We start from the raw sequence: 23,075 nt of genomic DNA, 5'->3' as shown, positions 1-23,075 counted from the left end.
AAGCTAATTTTCAAATTAAGAAGCTCTAAAGGAAACTTTCTGACATATTTTACAGAAACGGTGACCTGAGTATTATAGATAGCTTACAAATAAGGAAATATTTTTTTGCTTAGATGTCCATCTTTTGGCAACTACACTGGTTCTATTTACGTCATTGTTCATGAAACTCACTATTCTTTTTGTAAAAATGTGTTAAACATCCAACCCCAAAATTTGACTCCTGAATGCCTGTTAAGATACTTGAGGGAACTACAAGTCTAGCTTTAGATGCTACTAAAACTTACTGCACCTGAACTCAAAAGCGACCACACCGCAACCAGTTACTAACAGCAACAATGACAATAAGAACAATAGCAGTAAAATGCTTGAGAGTACATCCTCTATTTTGTTAATTCAGCATAAAACATATTAAACTCCTTACTAATTTCTTTTGTGCAATTGATACAGTCTCTCTGAAGAGACATTTCTTTTTTACCATATGTTTATCAAAATAATCTGAAGTTTGTCCCCTGGAGGTAGCTGAAGCTTATTGCACTATGAAATAGATGCTTTTGATTTCTGACCCTACCTAATCACATGCTCAAGATTAACAGCTGATTCCTACAGTTAATATTATTATTCTTGCTGTGTCAGTAATCTATTTTTAAGACTATTTATTTCTGAACCTTAAATTATTAATGTCTAGAAAAAATGTTTCATAATTCTTTTTATTAGGAATCAACCTCTGCCATCAGTGGAGTTAGCTTTCTTAGCTTACTTTGAAGTATGGAACTAGCTGTGCTTTTTTGTCTTGTAACAGTTTGCATACCTCCTATGCCTATGTCTTTAGAAGAGTTTGACACCCCTTTATTCAAAACCATTAATGCACTTTTACTACATTTGTGCAGCTCTTCTAGCACTTACTGGAATAAGCTTTGTACATGCAATTTTCCTTGGGGAAAATGGTACTGGCTACAGACAGGAATAGAAGAACAGCAGAGACTGAACTATGTTTATTGTTAAATCCGCCAGGCTTGCTTAAACAACATTATATTTCTCGTTCAGATTTTTTGGTTCAGCAGGAACGACAATAGTAATAGCTCTGTAGGCTACTTTATTATTAAATACAAAGGCTTAGAAGCTACCTCTAAATAATTGACAACAACTATTAGGAGGCTAGCCAAACCAGGCACCTAATGGAGAATGCCTAGCTCAGAACTTCTTTGATAAACCCATTGCTGCATGCAGTTGATATTTAGAAGCCAGATTTCTTTTTCTCCTAATAGTAATTATATCAGTGCCATTAATAATGGCTGCTGCAAGGTCCGTAATTTCTTTCCTGCAGGCAAAAATTGTATCTGCTCAGAGAGTCTCATAATTATTCACTGTCGCTTTCAACAGTTCTGAGAACTATTTTTTTCTCTTTTTAGAATGTAAGGGCCTTTACAGTTCTTCCCTTGGGAAACTAGGTTAATAACAGCGGAATAGAAAAACTGAGAAGCTTGTTTAACATCACTTACCATGCTAAAATAAGCTAGGAGATCTCATTCTAATGATTATCTCCCAAAGCACATTTGTAGTGATTATTTTATAAAAACATTCACCAGACATGGTTCATTTCCCAGGAGCTCTGAATGGACGAGAATGCCAGAGGCACTCCTTGGAGCCCTGGGGCCTCGCTAGGACATGCTGATCTGTTCCTGAAGCTACGGACAAATACCAAGGTCTGCTTAATACTGCTATTTAAAAGCTCTTCTGCATCCAAATTACTCAATACTCTTGTTTTTATAAGAATGTGCTGAAAATGTAATGAAAATGTATTACTGCATGAGCACTAGATTTCTTGCTCCTACTCACATCAGAAACATTTTACTTGTAGGCAGCAGATTGCTACTTATACTTCAAATAATTGGAATAATTGAAAAATGTTACAGGAGCAAAGTGTTTTGTTTTAAAAGAGAATGATTAGCATGAGGCTAAAAATTGCCCAGGGAATCATTCAGCACTACCAGCATAGCGCTCCTATACTTACTGACCACCCAGGCAATTAAGTGCTCAATCTCAATTGTTACAAGCCTTTTCCTGTTCCCCAGTCTTGTCACTGATGTTGACTTTAAAATATAGTCAGGAAGCCTGCAAGGTTATCAAGCATACTATGGTAGATGTAACAACAATAAAAGAATATGCCCAGAATAAGAGCCAGTGGATGCTAGCAATCCAGCCACAGCAGCACCAAATGAACTCTGCCTGCTCATGAATAATGTTACACACTCCGCAGGATCTCTTCAGCCTCATGTGGATTGGAGGTGGTGCGTATATTATTCTTCATGATTTAAAAATCTAACATAAAAGCAAAATCTGAACCAAGAAAGTTATAGCTGGTACCTAAGGGAAATAGGGAAGATGTAACATAGTTGTGTCTGAAAAAATGTAATCTTTCTAACTCAGTTAAACATTATGCAAAACTGTAATAAAAGAAATGGAAAGACTGGAGTGGTTTAGCTGTTTAAGCAGTTGGGAGGTTGAGGGTCAACGAACCTCACACCTCACATGCACCTCACAGAAAGGCAGAGGGCTATAGAAAAGAAATGACTGATTTTACTTCACCTTTCCAAAATGTCACTGAGATATTCAGAGGATTTTCTGATCTACATGCCATGGCTTCTTATAAGAAATGTCCATATCTTGTCTAAGGACTCCTGTTCATGGAGGTCAGATTCCAGGTGATGTTCATTAGGGTCAGATTCTTTCTGAGCAGAACTGAATTAATCTGAGAAGATCATAATGAAATATCTCCTTAGCTAGAGAAGACACAGGGGAAAGCCTGTTGTCCTAAAATGGGATAAGTCACATACCTTATGCTGGCAGTTCACATGGGGAGACAAAAAAAAAGCTGGAATAAAGCAACTTGGGCACGTATGTGAAAATGAGCTTGAAGTATTCTGAAGGCTTCCAGGGCTGTGCTATTGCTGTGCTAGTCTAGTGTGATACTAAGCATAGCACAAAATTACCTGTTCCTCAGAACGTGTAGAAAAAAAATAGGCAGGGAAAAACATCTTCATCTGTACATGCACTGAGTGCCACATCTTTCTGTCATCAAAGGGCAGAGTATGTAATCTGTTGTACATACACACTTCTGTGGCTTTGAAATAATATGGTGCATGTACTTGTAGACAGATTTTCTTTATACTACAGGATACTAGTGTAGACAAACCATCCTGGAAGACAATATTACTTTTGTGTTTATAATTTTCCATATTAATTTTTGTAAAAATATTTCTGTCATTCAAAACATTATGTGTTGATAGTCTTAAATCCTCATATTAATAAGTTAATACAGCTGTAGACTGATAGAAGAATTAACAAGATCATACTGCTTTCTAATTCTTTAAATATGACACTTTCCTCTATCTCTCTGCATCATCACACTTCATCACTTTTTAAAATCCCATTGCAGAACTAATTTCCCTCTTGCCTCCACTGCTCGGTTATTTCTCTATTTATGAATTCAGCTCGAAATAATCCTGCAAGAAAGTCATACCTGACATCCTATATGTCCTATGCACTCACTGCCATACGGAGGTGGGTTAAAATATTTAAGTGAAAACTGCCTGTGTGTTGCAAATTGACTCTGTCAACAAAATGTTTTGTCAAAGGATTTGGCTTTAGTGTAAATTTCACCAAAAGACAAGAAAGCAAAGAAACATCAGCCAGCCCCTCCATCCTACGTCCTGCTGCAAAATATATTCTGGAGATGTCATTGCAATGCCTTGGGATAGTACTTGGGTATATCCCATTCAAATCTCTTCTCTGTAGACACGCTTTCTCAGCTAATTATATATTATCTCGTGAGTAACAGAAAATAGAATCCAGCTGTGTATTCAGGCCATATGGGAGAACAAACTTAATACAGTTGCTGATACGTACACAGCTTTCAGGGAGCATTAATTTTTGATGATTAACTTAAAGGGTTTGGGTGGAAAAGGGGAGGAATAAGCATTTTCAGGCTTAGCTGCACAACCTCAAGTGGAGCTGGTATGGTTTATATCCGCTATGTACTCTTTCCTTTTCCTTGAGGGAATCCCTACAGCAGGACCTAAGCATCATTACAAGGCTGTATCAAGGCCATATTTTATCCCGCTCCTTCATCTGAGTTGAACATGCAACCTTTTTGGTGAGACCTAAATAGATTACAATGTCCTGGAATCTTTCAAAAAGTACAAGTTTGGGGCAGTGTCTAAGTAATTGTTTTAACTATAAAAGTGAAGTTGATTACTATTAGCAATGAAACAGAGATGATATTGATAGCTGGAGTTTGATTTTTAAAGGGAAAGACAATACTGCCTATGAGAGATGTTTTTCTTCTAGAAGTACTGGTCTATTCATGGATAGATAACAGACTGCAGACTGTTCATGGATAGATAACAGACTGCAGAATAGGGCAGACAGCCTGTATTAACAAAGATACTTTGCAAATATGTAGTATCCATGAAGACTCCAAAGCAGGTCTATGAATAAATACTTCTCAGAGTACCTCTTAGTGGTCTAAGGTAAAACATTTAAAGAATTGTCTGTGTTGCTGTAAAGACTCACTTGTTGTGTAAGGTGACAAATGTTGCTAACTAGATAGCTTTCAGAATGATTCATAATTACTGGAAATAAGGTATTTCAGCTACCAGGACTCAACATACAGCATTAATTCAGGCTCATTATACTCTTTTTCTGGTTACATCACATTACTATTCAAGCAATGGAAAACGTTTTCTCCTTACTGTGACAGAAACTCATAGCATCTTGGACAATGTCTAGGAATTTTTGTTTTCCTCACAGGCCTAGGTCATCTTATGTTTACTGCATTTTTGGCTGAAAAGCTGCAGAACAAAGTGACCTCTTGTCAGTCAACCAGATAAATAGGCACCAGTGTATTCCTAAATAGGAAATTAAAACTCTGTACAACCCATACAAAATTGGCTCACACTGAAGTTTTGCTATTTTCTCAACATTTAATTTTTAGAGAGAGATAGAAAGCCAAACAAGATTTTGTTGTGTTATCATTCGGGGTATTTTAGAATCCTAGAATCATAGAATGGGTTGGAAAGGACCTTAAGATCATCCAGTTCCAGCCCCGCTGCCATAGGCAGGGACACCTTACATTAGACCACGTCACCGAAGGCTCTGTCCCTTGTCCCCTCAGAGGCATAACCAGCGTGTGGACCAGGAGCCGGTCTTGCTCACATGCTCAGGGAGCAGCCGATCGCCAGCACTGGGGTCAGGAAGGAATTTTCCCCCGGGGCAGATTGGCACGGATCCCCGGGGGTTTTCTGCCTTCCTCTGAGCACTGAGCATCACCACTTGTCAGGGCTCCTGGGGCCGTTCTGGCTGCGTTATCGCCTGCTGCTCGTGCACCACGAAGGTGGCCCCTCGTGTCCTGCAGCTGGGGGGGGAAGGCTTTTTTCTCCCCAGGCTGGACTAGCAAGCGTCCCTGGGGTTTTTTGCCTTCCTCCGCAGCCGAGCACAGCCCCTTCATGGGGCTCCTTTGGCTCCCTGTGTCCCAAAGGCAGCTGCTCGTGCTCCACGCAGGTGGCCCTCGTGCCCCGCATCTGGGGGGAGGCAGCCTTCTGGACTCCCACGGTGACCCCAGCGAGGCCCCGGGACTTGCTGCTGTCCTCTGGAGCCTTGAGCACCACCCCTTGTCAGGTCTTCCCTGCCTCTTTCTGGCTGGGTTCTTCTTGCACTGCTCTCGCACCACCACGGCACCGCTCCTGCCCTGCCTTTCCTTTGTCAGGCTGCAAGGGAAGGTTCTTCCAGCTCAACTGAAGGGTCCAAACTAAACCAGACTGAAATTAACTAAAATAAGCTAAACCTAACCAAGGCAACTAAAATAACTTTATTTCTAAATAAGTGAAATACTTTTTCCCACCTGTAACCGCTCTGATTTGTGTCTTTGAAAGCACTTTTGTTGCTGAAATTTCCTTGGCATTTCAGGTAAATAATATTCTCCTCATTGTACAACTCATTGTGAGTGCAGGGAATGAGATGGAGCAGAATAAAAATGGAATGGAATAGAACAGAAGAGAATGGAAGAGAACTAAATACAACATAAAGCTATGGTATGTTATGCATACATATGACCTTAAGATCACCTCGTTCCAACCCCTTACCAATAGCAGGGACACCTGACACTAAACCATGTCACCTAAGACTCTGTCCAACCTGTCCTTTTATGCTCCCAGGGATGGAGCATGCAGAGCTTCCCTGGGCAACCCATTCCAGTGCCTCACCACTCTCAGAACACAGAACTTTCTGATATCTAGCCTAAACTTCCCCTGTTGGAATTTGAACCCATCATCCCTTATCAAGTCACTACAGTCCCTGCTGAAGAGTCCCTCCCCAGCTTTCTTAGAGGCCCCCTTCAGATACTGGAAGCTGCTATGAGGTCTCCACGCAGCCTTCTCTTCTCCAGGCTGAACAGCCCCAACTTTCTCAGCCTGTCTTCACACAGGAGGTGCTCCAGCCCCTAATCATTCTCGTGGCCTCCTCTGGACTTACTCCAACAGCTTCGTGTCCTTCTTACGTTGAGGACACCAGAACTGCACACAGTGCTATAAATGGGGTCTCACGAGAGCAGAGGGGCAGGATCACCTCCTTACACCTGCTGGTCATGCTCCTTTTGATGCAGCCCAGGATACGGTTGGTGTCTGGGCTGCGAGCGCACACCGAAGCCAGCTCATGTTCAGTTTCTCATTGAGCAACATTTCCAAGTCCTTCTCCACAGGGCTGTTCTGAGTCTCTTCTCCACCCAACCTGTAGCTGTGATATTTATTTATTTCTGGATTTTTTTTTCCCAATTTACTCTTTTTTTTCCCCTGCCTCATTAAAGCTGCATCATCTCAATAGAGAATTACAAAGAAAAGAAAATTCTCAGACATTTATATAGCCTAAGAAACCCAAATCTTTCTTTCATGACTTGGCTTATATTTCTGTTCTTTGTGGTCTCCTCCACATATGCATTAGTTCCATTGTGACTTTCGGATGCGGGCAGATAAACAGCAAAAACTGACTTACCAGGCAACCTTTTAAGGTATGGATAGCAAAAATTTCCTGTGCATATCTCTAGGAGTGAAGGCACTGATTAGCACTAAATTTTATAGTGTTACAAGACCCTGTAGTGAACTGGAAATGACAAAACATGTTTTGTGGTTTGGGAGAAGCACACTTCAAAATATGCGTTCATCAGACATGCTGTGTGCATGTACCTTGTACCTTTTACTTGCAGGGCATGTTATTGCCCTCTTTTCTGTGAAATCACCCAATTTTGACAGAATTCAAGAACTTTTACATGAATACCATGCAGTTTCTCTTTCTTGTAACCTTTTGCAACCCTTTTAACAAGGCTGGTTCATTCTATCATTTTAGACCAGATTATTGCTAAATAATGCCACAAAACAAAATCACATTGTCATTCACTGCAACTGTTTTGCTTCAGGGTCACTCTAATGTGAAGTTTTTACAGTCCATAAATCAAAATATGTTCAGGCATACGATCCATTTACCCACGATCATAAATGTAGTTACTATTGGGCATGTATATCTAATGCCTGCTTGCTGCTGTACTTGATTCTGATGTGAAACAAGACAGTACTTTACAAGTTAGCAGTAAAACTACAAAAAAATAGTACAGAATAAACCTTATAATTATACAGCATTGTATGTGGGACCGAGTGAAAAGTTTAAAGTATTTTTTAAGATATTAGAAATACAAAACATATTGGTCTTTAGGATCTGAGTTTGGGTGATGCTGTGAGACCTACTTTCTCATAGTACTTGATCTCGTAGTCCAGAATTGCTCCATGGGGAAAGTCCGGCTCTTGCCAGGAGAGGGCAATGCTGTTTTGGGAAGCCCAGTCCTTCCTTACCATACCTATCAAGGAGGGTGCTGAAAGGGAAAAGGATAACTAAGGGTTAAAGACAAAGCACACAGTTTATCCTTTCAACCTACTGTTTTAGGATACAAACCCAAGGTAACTTGGCGTGACCTCCAGACAGAAAGGCATGACAGATGGCAATTCTCAGGGAAACCACATAACATGGAATTAATGTCTCAGGTACATACTAGTAACTCCTTTGTTAAAAGTGCAGACCAGCTTCTGAAAAATGGCTGTATGCAAAAACATAGAAAGACGAGCCTATGCCAGCTCCCATTACCAGCTTCATGCAACTAGGTTGCACTGTTGGCTTGGAGGACATGTCCAGAGCAGAACTACATTTGAGAGACGGTAAATCCTACATTCAGGACAATCTTCATGAAATGTTATAATTCAACTGTGTAAAATGTACATTTGGTTTACTCTTTGGGGTAAAACATAGTGACACATCTTATTTCTGCAAGCTGAGCTGGCAGCAGCAAGGGCATTTTAGCCTGTCTGTGAGGTAGCTATGCACCCAGAAGAGTCAGCTTCATAGAGGCCAGCGGCAGGGATTGGGTTATGGGCAAACCATGAGGGCAAAGGCACCCCCAAACTTACCTACTGTAACTAATACTGCAGCAGTGCAGTTAGTAGGAACCGGATCCAGAAGCTACTACAAGTGGCCCAAGGTGGGCTGGTTTACCCAAGAGCCAAATTATCTCACTAGGGGGTTAACTAGATTTAAGAAATAGATTTTATGCCCTTTTGGAAAAGAAGGTGGACTATTACCTATGCAATAATTTCAAATGGTGCAAAAATTGTATCCTAGAAAATGATCTTTGCTTATTTTATTAATCTGGTCAAGCATGTCAAAGGAGATCTAATATTCTCCAGACAATAATGCTGTTTTTAACAGTGTTGATACGCAGCTTTCCCAAATATTACAACAAAACCACTCATGTTGTACAAGAGCCTTGAAGACAACTGAGCCAGCTGAACAAACCAGCTACCATAACCCCCCTCCCCAAAAGTTCTTCCAGTGCTTCACAGCTTTCACTGTCTTTCCACTAACAAAGAGTGGTTTATTAAACACCCTCCCCATTCCTCTTTACTACGAATCTTACTTGACCTCTTCTAAGCTTCCAAGCAGCTGTTTTCTAAAAATAACACATTTTTATGACTCCTGTTTTTATCTTCTGAAAGAAAGAATCTCCCTAGGAAAATGAAATAAAAAATCTGCTTCTAATCACAAAATTTCATGCCTTAGTTTTCTTTCCTGAAAGTATTTCAGGAAGTATAAGAAATGAAAGCGAAAATTCTAGAATGCAAGCAAACACTGAAGAAAACACCATTGAAAAAAGGAAAACTACACACAGACATGCACATAATATTTTTCTCCGTGACAGTGCATTTATCTGAGAGAGAAAATTAACTTCCATTCACTGTCAATTCTATGATATAATAGTCCAGTCCTCCCTGATGGGAAAAACCCCCACACAACCCAACATGTGACACTAATGGGAAAAACCACCAAAAGTATTTAGTGGACAAAGCAGAGCTTACTCAGGGAACTGTCATAAACTGTACTAATGGCAGTTTAATTACAGGTCTGATGTAAGGGAACGAGAGATAAAAAGAATTCCTGCCATACTGAATAAACATTAACTTATTTTTCAGGAAGTCCTTTAAAAGCGTAAGATAAGTAACTGAACAGAAAAAAATACAAATAAATAAATAAAAAGCATTCATAGGTTCTGGGCCAAAACATTATCCCTGGGTATGTGTAACTACTCCCTCGGTTAAAATGAAATTCTTACTCCTGAAATTGAGGGTAAGACTGAGCATTCATAATGTTTCTCTGGGGTAACATCAGCTACTCCAAGCAGGGAACAAAGCTAGGTCTGTTTGAAGAAAAACAGGAGCTAGCAAACATGGATTTGTATTTGGTAAACACTGATCAAGCCCCTACAAGGGCATTGCTTATATACATTTGTTTATTGCTGCTTGTTCTAAGTCATTCACTGGTATCCAGCTGTAATTTACAGGTGGCTCTGAGGGAGCTATAGCAACCTTTCAGATACATTTGGTACACCCTGTGTACCTGCTCACAGGTGACGGACATCAGCTGGACCACCTTCCCTAGCACATCACAGCTTCATCTTACTGCATTTGGGGGTTCACTAGTCAGACAATTAAATCCTTGTGAAATGACTGAGGTTGAGTACAGGAAATACCAGGTTAAACTGCAGACATAATCACATTCTTGGCCCTTCTAGGATTTTTAAATACAGATTACTGCTATTACACTTCTTCAAATCATCACCTACCCTGTATAAGCTTCTCATATGTACCTCATGCTGTGCATTTTCCTTTGGGTTCTGATTTCCAAATTTATATCGCAATTTATTCAGGTTTTCAGACTGAGCAATCTGCAGTAACTCTTCCAGCTGAGGAACTGCATATCAAAACACTGTCCCAGCACATCCGAAGATCCTCTCAAAAGAAATAACCCCAGTCCTCTTCCTGGGAAACAACTCAGTAGTGTATTAAGGGGAAAAGATTTACTTTAACCTTCTCCTAAACTAGCTGTGCTTGACCTGCACTTGAAACTGAAAACCCCATACAGGAAGGCTCACATCACACTTGTAGTACTGTGCCAACACTGCATTCCCTACATCAAAATGCAGAGGCTGTGAATATGGCTGTGAATACGAGAACCACATCTGTTTGTGCATTGTGGGGACAAAACCCCCACGTACCTTTCAACAAAAAGCCACAGAGTCACCACTGACCATTTCTTGTATGTTCATAAGGATGATCCTGTATTTATCATACAGAGGCTATCTATTCACATCTCAGACAAAATAATGACTTTTAGGAAAAGGACTCAAGTAAAAAAATTATTGTACAAAGAAACAAATGAACCCAGGTAATTAAAAGCTCATTTCCTAGTTCTTTAGTTGTTGTGAAGTGCTACTGAACACTGTATGGAGAAATTTCAGCTTCTTGTTAACAGTTGCTCACTAGAGCAGAAGTTATTTAGACCGTAAAGATCCTATCCATTAATAAATGGATAAAGCTCTTTTTAACTGGAAAATTTAAGATAGGTAAATCCTATTTGCCCACTTACAAAGACTGCTCTAATGTTCCTATGATGAATCAATGGGAAGTTCTTGTAATTAGTTGCTTCAAATCCAGTAGCTGCAGGAGTGCTCTAATTCGGTTACCCAATGCAACCATTTGATAAAAAAAAAAATGCTTAGAAGCTCAGCATGGCTTTTAATCACTTTAATGGCAGCATTTTCTTGCCACTGGTACTAGGCTGAAGGATGTTTTCTGGCTCTTGAGCTCAGTGCTGATCTCTGTTTTGTACTGAGGATCCTTTGCACCATCTGCTCTTTATATTTTCCTCTATACTGTCATAAATTTCTTCAAGTACGATGAGTCATCTACAAAGCTGTGAGCTCCTCATTTAATTTAGTCTGTTAAGTTTGTCTTCAGATTTGTACTGAATAATGAAAACTCATTCCTTCATTCAGAGTGAGCTTATTTTATCCTAAATCTTTTTGGTTTCTCTTTTTCAGAATCCCTTTTCTCGCAGGCTATACAAAAGGGAGAAAGTGTATATTGTAAATGATGACTGGATTTCGGTGCCACTTCTCTAGAGACCTGCTCTTCTTCTGAAGTTGACTTCCATTATCTCTATCTTTCTGATTTGAAAACAGATGATTTGTTTGGTTTCTGAGGCTTTTTTCCTTTAGACCATTTTCTAAATTTCCGATTTCTTGCTTCTCCTGTTTAAAGTGAGCTAAGTATTGCCAGCATTTCTCCCCTGGTTTCCAGGGTGGAACAACTTTGATATGGTGCCCGTTCACTATGAAGAATCTTCCGACCCAAAGGCAGCTGATGACTGAAAGCTCACCCGATGTCTGTCTGTACATGGAATACTCTATCCCTCTGGTATCTCATTATGGATCTTATTTCTTTGGTGCAGAGTAACCACAACAGTTCAACGGTGTTTCACCGGCTGGCAGAGCAGCTATACCTACCAGCTATGCACAATCACTCCCTTGTCAAAAAAACCCCACCAACCATTCAACAAGCAAGGACAGCTGTATCACCACTGTCCTCTTCCCTTCTTCCCCCTCTGCATTGGATCTGTTTTGGCCAAAGCTAATGAAGTGCCAGAAGATGCAAACATGGAGGGGAGGGAGCAGAAGAGAGATCTGAGAACTGCACATACGCTGCAGTGAGGACTGCGAGTTCACTCCTTTGGACACCATCCTCATGAGAAAGCTGTGCGTTTCAAGGGGTAAACTACTGCCATTTTGGATAACGTTGGTTAATTTAGTTAGGTGTTTCTATACTTCTACCATTATCAATAATAATCTGAAATGCATAGTTATATGCTATTCTTTCATCAAGACCTCTCCTTGCTTCAAGACACACTCACTAAAATATAGAGCTTTATCACATGCTTTCTCAGTAGGGGCTTCCCAACAGAGGAAAGAATGGAGACCCTTTCCTGCCTCTTCTTTCTCTCCTACTTCAGCCATTTCCAAACTGCAGCTGAAGGAAATTATTAAAGCCCACTCAGCAACCTTGCTTCTCTTTGAAAACTCATTAATTGATCCCTCCTTGTTTCATATGATATAATTAGAGGAGGAAACCTACTTTAACAGCCTGCAGGGAGCCTGCAATCCTCTTGTTGGGGAACAATATCTTTCATTAAGGAAAAGACAGCTGATATAAGATTGGAAATGAGAAAGTGGTCTATATTTGTGTTTCTCCTTACAAATAAGAGCTATAGTTTAAAAACACCACTGTCAGTTTTATGTCAAATCATCCATATGTGGTATTTAATTGTTAATTACACAAATGTAACAAGGTTCAATTTCCAAATGTTTTTCTGGATGGTCAAAACAACCTCTGCACCAGTTTCTATAACAGAAAATGCTATTATATTTACAGAGTGTTTCACCAGCCTAGGTTCTGTCACTGTATTAGAATAAAATAAATAAAGTCTGAGATTTTACTCATGATCCCAGACTTGGAAAAAATATTATTTCAGGGCACAGTAAAAAAAAATATTGATTTTTAGTTCTGATTCTAGAAAGTCTGTAAGAAAGGTAATATGCAATAAAAGCATGTTTTCTTAGGGGAGACTTTTTACTCCAGTAAGAGAACTCAAAGTAATGAAACAACATTTCCTGATCAGTTATGATGCCTCCAGTATTATCAACACTTCAGGTATTTACAAAGGAAGGATTTACCAGAGAAATTAAGTAGCCAAAAGCTTTCAGCCTCCATTACTAAAGCCACGCATGATACATATTAGCAGTCAACAGACAACCATGTAGCCATGCTGCCTATCATCTATAGCGGTCTTCATTCCTACAGTATGTCCTCCAGCAGAGACACGTTTCATCCTTTCTTTTATTTTGTGTTTGCTTGTTCATCTTGCTGTTGCTATCTTTGTAGAATAAGGGAACAGAAACTATTTTGAGTGAGAAATGCAATATAGATTGAGAACACCTATGTTTATATTCATTTCCTAACATACAACGTGAATGTCAATACCTCCCGTTATTTACAATATGTGAGCACTTTCATGCTAGAAGTGTGCGTCTGTCTATAGAAAAGACTGAAAACAAGTTTACATGGAAAAAATCATGTAAATATGAACACAAATTATCTATATATAAATTCATAACCCTCTCTGTATGTTAAAGATGTTCACATCACTGAAACAACTTTGGGTTTATGCTGAATTCAGTAGGAATTCTTTTTGCTACCATACGAGGCTGAGTCCGATTAACAGAGTGACTAGGTAAGATATTTGATTCTTTACATAATAGTGTCTCTTATCTTCCTAATCACTTCCATGGTAATTCACAGTTATAACGCTTGGAGGGAATACTATTACTGGCACTAACCTTGGAGTTCAAAGTTGAGCACAGAGTTTTACTGACAAGTCATTAGAGCTAGAAAATTAACAAGTTTGGGGTGAAAAATGATGTTTTTACTTTATTTTCTTACACTAGTTCCCTTAAGGTTTGCATTCAAAAGACAGCCTAACAGTATGCTTCTTTTGAAGCACTTCATTTACTGAAAAATAGGCCTCCAGCAAGCTATAATTATCATTTCTCCCTCCATTTCAAATTCTTTCCCCTTGCAGATTCCCTTTGCTTGCTCAGAAATGGTGGATGGAAGCCAAGTGAACCTAAAACCATTATCAAAAAATGGATTCTGCTACAGTGTTGCAGGCTAGAGGTCATGATAGATGCAACCCCCAAATTTCCTCCAGGCTAAACAAAGCTCAACAAAATGTTTTTGCTTCTGTGCTCCATAATGCAGTTCGTTCTTCTCTGTTGCTTAATTCTCTCTCATCTGTTCCTGATATTATGCATGAAGACAGTAATTATTCATCCATATGATTTTGCAACACTACACATTTTCTTTCACTCTTAGAATGTGCCGCCATTCATTATCTCACAAGCTTGAGACAAAAGCCCTCCTAGATCTTTACTTCTAACAGGACTTCTTGCTCTGCTCCTGATTCTTCAAAACAGATTATAGGAGAAGATGTTAAAAGCAATTGTATAAAATGAAGCTGTATCAGCTGTCAGACAGTGAGGAGGTTTAGTGGTGGACTTGGCAGTCCCGGGGTAGCAGTTGGGCTTGATGATCTTAGGGATCTTTTCCAACCTAGCTGATTCTGTGGTTCTGTGATTCTGGTCTCTCTGACAAGGTGTATATGCAAAAACCTCAAAGTTAAAAAGCATTTGGCTTAATTCATAATGCAGTGAACAATTTAAAAGATTTTAATAACATGTTTCTTTAAATAACAGTAGCTAAAAAAAGATCACACAAATGTTTTACATAAATGTATGTTTTAAGGAGTTACTTTATATGCTCTGTATTTCTGAAACAACTGGGACAAATTCAGTTCAAACAAGCTTAGCAGAAGGGTGTGATTCCAGGAATCATATGGACACAAAAAAATCTGCAAAACTGAAAGGGGCTGCCTCTCACATAAATGGAAATCATGTCAAATCAATGCCCTCTGACAACCAAAAGTATTTACATCTGAGTAAGTAGATTCTCAGCTCCCTTGCATTGCCTTTTATTGATGGACAAGCAGGAGATGGTAAGTGGCTTAAAGATCTAATAGGTCACTGGGATTCCTGAGAGAACAGCTCTCCCAAAATCAGAGCTTCCCTGTCCTTGTTTGGCAGAACACACCATTATGGTTATGTGGCACTGGCATATCAGCTCACATGAGGTAGGAGCAACCTATGTGGCTGAACGCCACAGCACGAATATGGTAACTGGGGGGGGGGGGGGGGATGACATACATTAGGGCAAGCTACAGGTTTTTGGCCACTGGCACATACCATTGAAACTGGTGTGCGTGCTCTGAGGGAACCATCTCTGACATGCAGTTTTCCTCTTAAAAAAAGAAGGCAGAGTGGCTTATAGGGTTTTCTTCTTAGAAAACCTCTGGTGAAGAAGAAAGAGATGGAGAAACAGTATTATTAGAAGATTCAGATCTCTATTACAATGATGTTAATCAGCAAGGGAAAATACGTGTTCCAGCCAGTGTGTTATGTAAGTTAGAAATACCATGCCAGCACTGCCAGGGCCCCTATGGTGTGGTGACATCCTGTGCTGACACATTTCTCTGGAGGACTTTGCTTTCAATTTCCTAATGTGACTTGGGAATTGTTATAAATGTATTGGAAATGCAACTAGAGGTTAAGAAGGTGTCATTTATTGCAGCAAGGTGTCATTATGGAAACAGAGCTATAACTAAGTCTTATTCAGCAGCAACCTCTCCAGGGTCAACTGGAACCAAATTGCTCTGCAGAACTTCCTGCTGCTAAATTGATCTCAGAAGTTTGAAAATGAAATAAGCAGGTTAAAAAGCACTAGGAAATCTGCAATCTTTTCACTCCATTAATTGCTACTCCTCTTGCTATGTAACAAAGACAAACCTAAAATGTACACTCATTTCTGCAAATCTCTCCCGCTCCTGTTTATATCAAGACATGAGACTACATCAGATTGCAGGTCATCTTCTGTCAAACAGTACTTTACAGGTCTGAAAGAGGTTTTTCTTTTAGCAAGTGAAACCATGAATATTTTATATGAACTTCTGTGAACCTTCTACAAAAGCTGTTTGTTGGCTTGTGCAGAGAATGTCAGAGCTACTGTACCTCAACATTTTGAGTGACTACATAAGTGCATGGAGACACATCTGGTACTTTTTAAAAATGTACATCTTAAACAATTTTCCCACTGATTTTGCAAAGCAATGCACAAATCATAGGGATGATAAATAAATATGCCTTCATAAATTAATTCTGCCAGTGATACAAACAAAAGTATATACTATTTGCTATATATTATATATACATACGATAAATATATAACATGCTATATATTATGTATGACATATATATAACACAAGTTATATAAAATATAACACATATATATGTAATATATATTAGAATATTATATATTTAATAGAATATATGTTGTATGCTATATGACATGATATTAATGCTAAAAAGATTTCGAAGGTATGCTCTTATCTGTTCATTACAAAGAATCATTAGATAACAATAAGCACTAAGGTTTAGCCTGTTCTACACAGGGTCAAGTACCTTTTCAATCTTTAATATGTAGACCTATGCACAGAAAAGCAGACCCTTTTAAACTCTGTCATACAGACAATGAGAAACATTTCTAGAAGACCAGTAGGTCAATGGTTTATACTTAACACACATAAATCACTGCAAAGCACTGTTACTGTCCAGCATACGTTAGGTGGCCAATTTCTAGTCAAGTAGGATGGAATTCATTTATTTGATCCAGACAATTTTAAAACTGGGTTTGCACTTTGGCAAGTCTTGATTCCCTCTGTAGTTAGAGGGAGACAGACAACTCCAAAGGGCAATTTATCATACCTATCATAGCCACCATCTTAGGGTGGCAGAGACTGCCCACTGGAGCTGCCTGTTTACATCTGAACTTTGAGATGGCAGATCAAATGAATCCCCTAGTTTCAGCCACAGCATTCAGTACATGCACCCCTACTATTAGCACAGAAGCTTAGTGCAAATCAGTGACAGATCTTTAAAGGTGACCTCCAGAGCAATGCCAAAGTAATGTTAAGATATGTCAACATCAAAGTGGTTTTCTCAGTTGGGTGTTTCTCTATGACCCAACGCAGGTAAGTCAGGTATTTGAGTTAGCCAGTTAGCTTGTAAATTGAAACTAATACATCTGCATTAGCTCAGCCTGATTAACTCTTTGGAGAAAATACTGAGCCCGTATTGAGCTGTGCTGGAAATACCACAGAAAAATATAAAGCACTGGAAAAGAACAATTGATAGTAAACTCATGAGGTGAGGTTAAGGAAAGATGGTGCACACTGCTTATGTGCAAATAACAGCAGTCTACAAAGGCAATTCTCTCCTGCTTTTTGCTAATGGCAGAGAATTCATGAAGAGAAGTAGCACGGTCAAGTTATTAAGAAAACAGACAAAATACCAGTGATCACACTCTGTAGTGAGAAAGCATTTACATCTTCTATCAGTTAGAGCATGGGGATGTTGCACACCTCTGAGTCTGAGGATGGCTCTCAAGGTGTGGGAAATACAAGCAATGACACTTGAGGCATCAGGACAAGTCAACCCTAAAATCGAACAGTCAGGTGGAATGGATGGATACTCTTTCTCACCTCTAACTTCCATTATGTCTAGGATCTGAGGTTCAGAAGGGGTAGAGGCTCCTTTTGGGCTATTGTACTCATATATTCTGAACACACGTCACACTAGTATTAAATGTGTTTGGGGGGGGAAAAAAGTAGTATATTTTCTGTTTTTCAAGAACACTGAGTCTGTTATTCCCAAAGACATGCCCCTGAACTGGGGCCTAAAGAGTTTTCATCCTTCTGGCTTGTACAAAAATTAAAACACCAGTAAACAGAGCAGCCTAGAAATTAGATCAGACCATGGGCAGTAAAAGATGTTTCAAAGGAAGGTTTGTGGAATCATGGGCAATTATGGAATAATCTTTTAAAAGGCAAGCTTCTTCTACCATTAGGTAGTTAGCTCGTGCTCTGAAGCTTGTGATTTTATACTTATGTATCTATGCTTATGCACTGACAGGCAATCTCCTGACAGAGACCCAGGTGAGAAAAAAACTTGAGCATTCACACTTCCAGATCAGTGCATCACTTAGCTTAGGAAACCTGTTTTCTATTTCCAAGAAACTGCCCTCTTCGCAAGAGCCTCTGAACTCAGATTTTCTCCACTATGCCCCTTTGGTATTTCTATTCTTTTCCTTGGCACTGTCTTAACCATTTTTTGTGTTCTTCAACATTCTGCATGCTGAACTCTGCCCCTGTAGGTTCTTTCAAAGTCTATTCTTCATCTCCTATCCCTATGCCAAACCAGCACAACAAAGGTGTTTCCTAAAAAAGGAAAAGCAGGAAGGTTTGATGGGAGAAGCTGAGCACTGCTGTCCTGCTCTTCACCTCTTCCTGTCCAAGAGCCAAAGTCTAGGTGACCTGATGACACATGCAGTGTTTGAACTGGTCATTTTGTAAAGAACACTGTAAACGTTTTGTGGCCTCCAAAAAGTTAGGAAGTTGATAGACATTCAGGCAAGAAACAGAAAACACACCTTATTAACTAACATGCTACCGAACACTACTGAGAGCTGGAAGAGTGCACAGGAGCAGTACCATTTGATAGTTTCCTGATTTTCTTCCATTGGTGCCCATTGTTTCTTACTGTCAGAGAGAAAACAATGGATTTAACTTATGAAATTCAGAAGCACTATCTGATTAGAAATCCTTCTATGTAACTGAGGCCCAAGTAGAATGGCAAGTTTGTGACATACAGCTCTCTTCTGGAATAAGCTTTTATCTATCTCTAAATAGTCTCCTGAGCTGCACAAATTCTACAGAGAGAAAACACCCAGTGATGCAGCTTAAGTAGTTGTCTGTAAGAAATAACAGCTTATATCTACACAGTACACTAGCGATGTGGAGCCGAGTGCTTCAGGGTCTCACTTTTAAGTGCCTGAGCCTCAGAATGAGATTTAAACTATGCTCCGTGCCCAAGGTCCTTACTGCTGTCAGAACAGAGGCAATCCAGAGCATGTATGAAAGCAGAACTTGAGAATTTAGACAACTTTCAGACTGACAGCTGATTTAGGTACACATGGGTGTTAAATGCCATTAGGGTTAGACACTGGTATTGTACCATTGCTTACAAGCAATATTGTTAAGTTGGAATAATCCACAAGATAAAGCTTTTATGAGCAAAATATTGTTTACCTTCTTAATCTTAATTATTAAGTCAATCTTCCCATTTCAAATCCTCCTTAAATAATTCAATTGTGTGTCTGGAATTTGATTGGAAAGTTTAATAAATTGATGTGCTCACACGGGGTATTTACATTTCTCTGGCAAGCAAACCAACCCAAACAGTAAGATCCCCTGATTCAGATCCATGTCTTAGTAACTGGCAGTGATCTCTGTTTCTGTCACATTCACCTTACAATATTCTACAACAGACACTCATCTCAAGTCCCTCTGTATTCAAACATATGGTGAAACATGTGCAAAACAACCACTGAAACACAGCAACTACTAAGGGAATCTATCATATAAGGGAAAAAACATCCTTCAGACATGTAGCAATTCCTTGAATGTCATGTAAAGGATACTACCCTAGTATGATTATGAAAGGGTCCTGACAAATTCAGGTATGCACTTCAGGTCTACTTCTTTATATACTCATATAAACATATACGTTCAGAAAATAAGGGTTAGTAAAATGCAATAAAAAAGGAAGTTTAAAGATATCAACAAAATAAATCATACACAATAACTGTATAATAGTTTTCTAAAAATAATATTCTGTTTGCAAAGAATAATTCTGTGTTTATAACCTTGTGGGGAAGTATTAATGAAAACAAATGGGCTGTTTAGGTATTGCAGTTTTTCATCCTAAAATATACTTGTTATCATTTGGAAGAACCCGCATAATTTGCTGAGCCATCATGCTAACTCTGCCATAAATCAGAATTGTCTATGCTTCATTAATGATCATGATCACAAAGTATTTGTGGTGTTGACTTAACTACTCATGCCATGGGTGGTCAGATAGATTGTGATTGGGTTTTTAAGCGCTCACATTATGCAAGTTGATGTTCCCCTGAAAAGTCCTTCCAAAAATTTCCACTTCGACTGAATGCATAAAATCTTGAGGAAGAAAGGCTGTTTTGATAATTAATTCATTGGCTCTGTCTGACACAGGATTTAGCTACTCTGAGAATGAACTCCTCTAACTGTAATAGCTTTGAGTTTGTCAGTGGTTACTACCAGTCCTCACTTGTTAGTCAATTCCCATTATATTTACACCAGGGTGTTCAGATCACCGACTCTCAGTTACTTTAGGCATATAATTCAATGGGAACATCTAAAGTCAGGAGCATCAGAACTCTACAAATAGGGCAGGGAGAGAGTCCCTCCAGGCGGAGATGCAGAGAATGGAGTTTAGATGTCTAAGGTTATTTGAACACACTGCACACCTTCTTTGGTGCTGCACCAAGTAACTCAGGTTCAGAAACACACCCTCAGGAGCTGTATGGGATTTTGTCTTTTAGTGCTGCTTGCCCAGAGACAGATGACTTTGCCTTCCTCCAAAAAATATCCTGCACCCATTAACTTTTCAAACAGTGAAACAAGACCTTAGAGGACACAACAAAAGCCCATTCTACAGGAGAAATTTAGCAATTTAATGTCTTCTGAAGATTATATAATGGTGCATCTTAAAAAGTGTTACAACCTCAGCCTATCTGGTCCATGCTCTGCACCTGTTTCTCAGTGGCTAGACTGGAAAGACAGAGCTGAGATGCAAGGTACCTCCTGGTTCTTTTTGCAGAGATCAGGAAGAGTAAGACAAATGTTGCTCTTCCCCCACCTAGGACCTGCTAATTGCCAAGCACTTTCTCAAACATACCCTGTGTCTCTGCTAATGCACCTCTTCAGCTGGAAGCATCACGTGTGCTTTATGTTTCTAATTTGTCCCTCAAGCACTGCTGGGTCAGCGAAGCTGCACAACAGAAGAGTGGAAGGAATGTATCTATGATGTGTGCAATTGTATATTTAAAATATACTGCCTATCTCTATACCCATGCATTCATTTTAACTTTAAGCTAAGCCTTCCACACAAGCTACAAATATCTGCACTGACATAAAAGCCAATGAATTCTGCTCACAAAAAAATACGGATATGGAAGAGCCTATAAAACTCTGAGTTCTGGTTTTTCAACCAGTAGAAATGTCTCACCTTTAATCCACATTCACAAAACCACTGACTGTTTCCACCCAGGAGCAAGATTTTGGAGTTGTAATAAACAAATCGATGAAAATGCCAGCTCTGTGCTCAACAGAAATGAAAAGATTAAACAAAATGTTAGCAATTACAAAGAAAGGGAAAGAGAACAAAACAGAACTTCACACTGCCATGGCATGAGTTCACATTTCAAATACAATTTGAATATTGTGTGCCGTTTTGGTCTCCTCATCTCAAATTTAATAACTGAAGGGGGGGCTACAGGGATGCTGGGGATGGACTCTTCATTAGGGACTGTAATGTTAGGACAAGGGGTAATGGGTTAAAACTTAAACAGGGGAAGTTTAGATTGGATATAAGGAGGAAATTCTTTCCTGTAAGGGTGGTGAGGCACTGGAATGGGTTGCCCAGGGAGGTTGTGAATGCTCCATCCCTGGCAGTGTTCAAGGCCAGGCTGGACGAGGCCTTGGGTGGTATGGTTTAGAGGGAGGCGCTCCTGCTCATGGCAGGGGGGTTGGAACTTGATGATGTTAAGGTCCTTTCCAACCCTAACTATTCTATGATTCTATGATTCTATGATATTAGAACAGGTCAGGATTCAGAAAATAGCTAAAATAGTACACCAAAGTTGTGGAATGACTTACACAAAAGTGACTCCAGAAAAGATTTGGGCTTCCCAATTTTAAAAGGAGGATGCAATGGAAGGTTAAATCGTGAATGATACAGAGAACATTAAGGAGTGATCCCACTTCTTGCAGCATAAAAACTGCAAAAAAAACTGTCAAGCAAAACTGAAAGGAAGTGATTGTTAATAAAATGTGAAATTAAGCTGCAAAATTCCTTGCTAAGAGATGTTACAGATTCTTTTTTAACATATATTTAATAATACATTTTTAAGCTGCTACTGGGCAAGGACGTCTCCAAAGTACAACTTGTCAGCAGCCAGGTGAGTACTCAGGGAATGAAGCTTGTAAACTTTTTCTGTTCTTTCTTATCTTTAATTTTCAGGTTTTGGTTACTGTCAAAGAGAGGATATAAGGCCAGATGGACCAGTGGTGTGATCCAATACAGCTGCTCTTCTGTATAATCAACAGGAATAGAAAACGAATGCATGAGGAGACCAGGGTTACTGCCTGGCTTGTTTTTGTATTTAGTAGCTTGAAGAAGAATCTTATTATTTTAGGGGGTGTTTTGTCTCTGTGTGTGCATGTAATGGTGATAAACTGTTGTCTTCCCACTGAATCTACTGCATGTGGTGAAGAAACTGCTTTCACCTTGCACACTGCAGTGGATTTGCACTACCTGTGGCACCACTGGTAGAATCAGTAGATTCATTCATCATGGAGTCCATCTGCACGCATTCAGCAACTATTTCATAAGAAGTGAGCCAGTTTATCACACGCTGGCAAAGTCCTAACCATGCATAAAGACACAGGACTTAGATACACAAGTAAACCCAAAACGCCGCACACTTTCACTTGATCCTACGTACAACACACAATGTAATCCTTCAGCTAATTTGTACGTAAACTGAAGTAGTGTGTGCTACCTTCATAGCCAGGCAGTTAGGAAACCACTGCACATCCACTCTTTGTACAGCCAGCTAGTTGGCCAGAAGGTAATTTGCTAGGCAGAGAGGTCAGCAAAAACTTCCTGATAATGGGTACATGCATTTGGCTGGCTCCCTGCAGAGGGTTTGTTTTGCTTCTCTGGCCTGGGGCAGACTCATCAGTGGATAAACTGCTCTGGGATGGTCAGAAAGAGAGGGAGACTTCTCTGCACCATTTGTTATCCATGTTCGGGGACTGAG

At 39.5% G+C, this 23,075-nt stretch overlaps 1 protein-coding gene across 11 annotated transcripts in view; it reads right to left on the bottom strand.

The window, feature by feature from the left end:
• LOC133218675 (ephrin type-A receptor 6) overlaps positions 1–23,075 on the bottom strand; it is a 472,741-nt gene that overhangs the window by 131,937 nt on the left and 317,729 nt on the right. For 9 of the 11 annotated variants that reach the window (XM_061365345.1, XM_061365351.1, XM_061365341.1 and 6 more), the window contains one exon: positions 7,791–7,915. The exons of the other annotated variants lie outside the window; for them this stretch is intronic. In XM_061365345.1, coding sequence (XP_061221329.1) covers positions 7,791–7,915 — 125 coding nt within the window. The remainder of the gene's footprint in view (positions 1–7,790; positions 7,916–23,075) is intronic. 11 annotated transcript variants of the gene reach the window in all.

Source organism: Neopsephotus bourkii, unplaced genomic scaffold (assembly GCF_033783945.1).
Source record: "Neopsephotus bourkii isolate Nb327-2 ecotype Australia unplaced genomic scaffold, CSIRO-AGI_Nbou_v1 NB_1287, whole genome shotgun sequence".
Taxonomy (NCBI): Eukaryota; Metazoa; Chordata; class Aves; order Psittaciformes; family Psittacidae; genus Neopsephotus; species Neopsephotus bourkii.
The sequence above is the reverse complement of the archived record's forward strand: the minus strand, read 5'-3'. Positions and strand labels throughout refer to the sequence as shown.